Source organism: Pararge aegeria, chromosome 26 (assembly GCF_905163445.1).
Source record: "Pararge aegeria chromosome 26, ilParAegt1.1, whole genome shotgun sequence".
Lineage (NCBI taxonomy): Eukaryota > Metazoa > Arthropoda > Insecta > Lepidoptera > Nymphalidae > Pararge > Pararge aegeria.
The window spans coordinates 5,868,837-5,873,773 of record NC_053205.1 but is presented as its reverse complement, the minus strand read 5'-3'; the positions used below and the strand labels follow the sequence as shown (position 1 = coordinate 5,873,773).

Sequence of the window (4,937 nt, the reverse complement as noted above, 5' to 3'; positions counted from 1 at the left end):
AAGAAACAAGACCACCAACCAAGCGAGAAGTCGCAAGCGCTGTTATGTCAGTATTCGACCCGCTAGGTTTAGCCACTCCAGTCTTAATTCAAGGAAAAACGCTATAACGCTAATACAACAACTATGGCGCACCGGAATAAATTGGGACGAACACATACCCATACGACCATTGGTCAAAATGGCTCAACAACCTAGCACGTCTGCAGAATCTCAACGTTCCACGATGTACAGATTCCTGTAACGAAGGGGAGCTACATACCTTTGTAGACGCCAGTGAAACGATCTATGCCGCTGCTACATACTGCAAAACAACTATTTACAACCAAGGTAGCATAAAACTCATAGCAGCATAAGCCAAGGTAGCCCCACTCAAACCTACCTCTATACCACGCTTGGAATTACAAGCCGCAGTTATTGGCTGCCGTCTAGGAAACAGCATTCGCCAAGAAATGGAAATCAACATTAAGAAAAGGTATTGCTGGCCAGACTCTCGAACAGTATTAGCATGGATAAAATCCGATCCACGCACGTTCAAAACCTTCGTCGCACACAGACTAGCTGAAATAGAAGAATTCTCAAAAACATCAGGATGGAGTTACGTACCCACTAAACAAACGACTTTCGGCAGCAACCATTGGTGGTTCAACGGTCCAGAATTCTTAAAACTTGACTGCAACAAATGGCCTAAAGATCACAGTGATCGTTTACTACTAGCTACGGGCAAAGAAAAAACACAGACAGTAGCCACGGCACGTCACATCCAACCACCTATACCAGACGTCAATCGTTTCTCATCATGGACACTTTACCTACGAGCATCAGGCTTCGCTTCATACTTTACGTTTTAAAAACTTCGATGCTTTAGCTAAGTTTTTAAAACATTAATAAATAAACCCGACAAAGACACCGCTACGAAACGAACCATCAAGGGTAAAGCATGGAAACCATATAAAAAACAGATGACTCAACAAACACCTGCAAATGAAGAACCAACTATAAAACCGTAAACAAAATAATACCATTATCAAGGAAATACATCAAGCAAGCTGAAGAAATATAATTCAAAATGACAGTTTCAAGAATGAAATTCGAAATCTTAAAGACCACAAGAAGTTTGCCAAAGTAACTCGCCTAAGAAGACTCACCGCCGTTATAGAAGATGATATAATGCAACTTGAAACTCGCCTATCCACCGCCAACTACATAGCAATATTCTACAAAAAACCTCGATTACCCGAAAAACCGCAATCACAACACCATAATGAACGAGATTCGACGTGAAATCCCTTCGAAACACCGTCAAAATGATAGCAAGAGAATGCCAATGCAAAATGTGACACAGCACAGCACGGCACAGCACAGCACGGCACGGCACGGAACGGCACGGCACGGCACGGCACGGCACGGCACGGCACAGCACAGCACAGCACAGCACAGCACAGCAGCAATTATAGAGCGCGACGGAATATATCAATGATATAGTCCGTCGCGCTCTGGCCTCTGCGTCGATTACTGCACAATTGGAACCTCCCGGTTTGATGGCAAGAGACTAGACGGTATGACTATAATACCGTGGTCGATAAGGCGCGCGCTGGTGTGGGATGCGACCTGCGTTGATACTTAGGCAGCTTTTTGCTTACCGAGTACTTCCCAAAAAGCTAACTGCAAAAAATATTCTTTTTGAGAGATTCCGATGCGTGCGATGTGTGAACGATAAACATTACGCCAAAACGATGGAATTACATTTCTTTAAAGTTCTAAAAAACAGTTCGCGACAAAATAAGACTATTTTTTTTAATGTCGACTCATACGCGGGCGATGTCGCGAAGTTTCATTAGTCTTAGATAAATAGGAATACTGAACTGAGACTTTACAGCACAGACCGCACTTACAAAGCACAGACCATAGAGTAAATACTAAATATAAAAATTACAGCAAATTGAAGTAGTATCATATTAATCTGTGGCAAAGACGAATGACAGCTTGATGTCTGATGACAGCAGACAACATTTTTATTCTAAGTCTACGTCCAAAAACATCTTATAAGACTATAAGTAAACAACTTTTTTTAAACTCATAATTAACTTTTAATTATTTTCACCTATCAATGTCCATTTTTCTAGAGCATTGGTACATTAAATAAAGCTATATTGTTAGTAACACAAGTAAGTGTCTTGTTCTCTACTGGTAAAATACCATCAATTTCGTAATTTCTCTATTATAAACCGTACATATTTACTCTTTCTAGGTACCTACATAAAAATAAGAATAAAAGCTTCAAGAATAAAACTTAAAGGAAATTGCTAAGCATGAGTGGGCTACATGATGCTCTTGCACCAATATCTTGGCTAGCCGGTCGATGGGTCACCGAAAACGGACGGGGCTCCTTCCCAAACATACCCGACTTCCAATACCATGAAGAGTTGGAGTTCATTTGCATTGGTAATCATTTTTGTATTCTACCATATTTGGTCTGGATCGTTTTATTTTAAGTATAAAATTATTGTAAATAGACTCCTAAAGTTTATATCAGATATAATATTTCGAAAATATTTAAACAGTCTAGACAGCATAATATTTTTTTTTAAATATTTTTATCGCTTGACTGCAATCACACCTGATAGTAAGTAATGATGGAGCATGCTTGCCTAGAAGATGCCTATTCACTCTTGATTTGAAGGTACTCATATTGTAGGTACTTGGGAAAATGGAAGCTGGAAGGGCATTCCAGATCCTTGCGGTGCAAATAAGAAACGAAGATGCAAAGCACTTCCTATGGGTCCATCGTATATCAACCAGGTAGGGATACCGATCTTTACGGTGCCTCACAGTTCAATGGTAAATAGGTGAGAGGGAACTAGATCAAACAGTTCTTGAGCAGGCATCATCCTAATCCTTCCAAGCAACAGCAGCTATTATCAGCAACAGAGTTACACAAATGTGGAATGCCTTGCCTGAAGATGTAGTGACTGCAGTGATGTAATCACTGAATCAGTTTAAGAAGAGACAGGACAAACATCAAAAAGACAAAGAGCATGATAAATGATAAAGACACATCAGCGACAGCTGTTTAGTCTGTTATATAATAAGTCGAAGATTGCTTTCCTAGTGTACTAAGCTAACTAATGTTTTTTTTTTATAAATAATTTACATAAATACTTATAACTTTTAAAATATTCACACAAATGCAGTTTGATGGTAGAAAAGTAAAGGTGGAACTAAATTGAATAGTTCCTGAGCGCACTCCCAATTATATCTTTCTACTAGTATTACATAACCTGTGTAGTGTAAATTGTCACAATGTGCCACTACTTCATACTTCTACAATAAAAAACTATACCTATAATGGAAGATTTCTATACATTTAATATATATTATGAAATTTTTTACTTGGGGATGCTTTATAATCGATACTGAGTCCAAAACAGATTTTTATTTAATTTTTGTCTGTCTGTCTGTCTGTACGGCCATCACGTGACAACTACTGAACAGATTTAAATGAAATTTGGTAAAGTGGTAGCTGATATTCCGGGTCAACATATAGGATGCTTTTTACCCCAATAAACAATAAGTTTTCTACGGGAAATGGGATGACAATTTTTATCAATGTTACTTCATAGCTCCGTTAAATTTTAACCGATTTTAATAATTCTTTTTTTTAATTGAAAGTGTATACTACGAAGCTTGTATTGTCTTATTTTAATAAGGATCTGATAAATATTTTCGGAATTAAAGGACATAACTCTTCACAATTAACAGCAAGTCAGGCATATGGGACTATGATCAAAAGCATGCGTAACATCCTACTTATATTATAAATGCGAAAGTTTGTGAGGATGAATGAGGAGGATGTATGGATAGATGTACGAGTATGTATGTATGTATCAACTAACTCAGTATACCACGTAAAATAATAGTAGGTGCATAGCTAGCCACGATGATTATGATGTTAGCATCAGATATTTATACGCGGACGAAGTCGCGAGGTTCCGCTAGTTGGAAAATATGTTAGTTTTCCCAACCTGTGGAAAGATTTCTGGGAAGTATACAACGGGACGGGACGTCCATTAAAGCCATCGAGAGGGATATGCCGTGGTGGTTTTTAGTTCGGGTAAACAAGTCCCACATAACCTCTGTCCTGCCCAAAAGGACAGAGGTAGTCATAAAGCTTTTCCACCACGACAAAAAACAAAAAAAAACCTGTGGAAAGATCAGGGGCGGTGACAACAATATCCTGATCTGCTGTAACCAAACTGCCTTACCCCCAGGTATCACTTACAACTATATGAGATTGCACTCAGCAGCTAACTTTTACTGTTAAGCATGAAAGTATCAAAACAAGAAACTTCCCTATTCCAGTCATTAAAGAATCCTTCTTCCACAGGCCAGCCAATGTTCAACTATACATCAACATCAAAGCATCCTGAGAAAGGCACACCAATGCATCAAGAGAGAGGTTTCCTCCGCATAAAACCTGGTACAAATGACCTGGCCTTCCTTGTCAGCCATAATTTCGGCCTTACCTCCCACGAAGAAGGGCAATGCGATCCGGAGAAGAAGCAAATTAAACTTACAACCGTTAATATAGCAAGAATGTCATTCGCGAAGCCGCCTGTTGTGAAGAACGTTGTAAGGGAAATAACAATGCTCGCTCCAGATAAGTTGCAAATTGTTCTACACATGGAGACAGACAATACAGTTCTAAGTGAACATTTGAAAGCTGTTTATAGTAAAGTAGAATAATGTTTAGTGACCAAAGCTTAACAAATATAAATAATAACTGTTAAAAAAAATAAACATTACTAGCAGCGATACGGTTTCATCTGCGTCAGTTTCGGTTCCGTTTTGCACTCTAATCTTCCTCGGAGTCCCAGGTTTGGGGCTCGGGGGTAACCGTTTAGGGCGATGGCCCTTTTCGGTGGTAATCAACGCCGTGT

The 4,937-nt window shown here is 39.1% G+C and overlaps 2 protein-coding genes across 3 annotated transcripts; both read left to right on the top strand.

Annotated features, from left to right (window-relative positions):
- Positions 1–449: 449 nt before the first annotated feature.
- Positions 450–1,281, top strand: LOC120635141. The gene is made up of 2 exons (XM_039906075.1): positions 450–696; positions 1,103–1,281. Exons 1-2 carry the CDS (start codon positions 450–452, stop codon positions 1,279–1,281), a joined length of 426 nt encoding a protein of 141 aa, XP_039762009.1.
- A 767-nt stretch (positions 1,282–2,048) lies between these two features.
- LOC120635315 (peroxynitrite isomerase THAP4-like) lies at positions 2,049–4,937 on the top strand. 2 transcript variants are annotated; one of them, XM_039906289.1, is made up of 3 exons: positions 2,049–2,165; positions 2,249–2,442; positions 4,385–4,937. In XM_039906289.1, the coding sequence occupies exons 2-3, from the start codon at positions 2,310–2,312 to the stop codon at positions 4,741–4,743; spliced, it is 492 nt and encodes a 163-aa protein (XP_039762223.1). In that variant the 5' UTR covers positions 2,049–2,165; positions 2,249–2,309; the 3' UTR covers positions 4,744–4,937. The 2 variants fall into 2 exon arrangements, with proteins under 2 accessions (XP_039762223.1, XP_039762224.1); XM_039906290.1 differs by lacking the exons at positions 2,049–2,165; positions 2,249–2,442 and adding an exon at positions 2,706–2,799.

Bases quoted from the DNA above. Each gene is read 5' to 3' on its own strand.
- LOC120635315 (XM_039906289.1), top strand. From the start codon at position 2,310: ATGAGTGGGCTACATGATGCTCTTGCACCAATATCTTGGCTAGCCGGT. The intron at 2,443-4,384 runs GTAATCATTTTT...CTTCTTCCACAG, and splicing joins GTTGGAGTTCATTTGCATTG to GCCAGCCAATGTTCAACTAT.
- LOC120635141 (XM_039906075.1), top strand. From the start codon at position 450: ATGGAAATCAACATTAAGAAAAGGTATTGCTGGCCAGACTCTCGAACA. The intron at 697-1,102 runs GTGATCGTTTAC...GAAATCTTAAAG, and splicing joins CAAATGGCCTAAAGATCACA to ACCACAAGAAGTTTGCCAAA.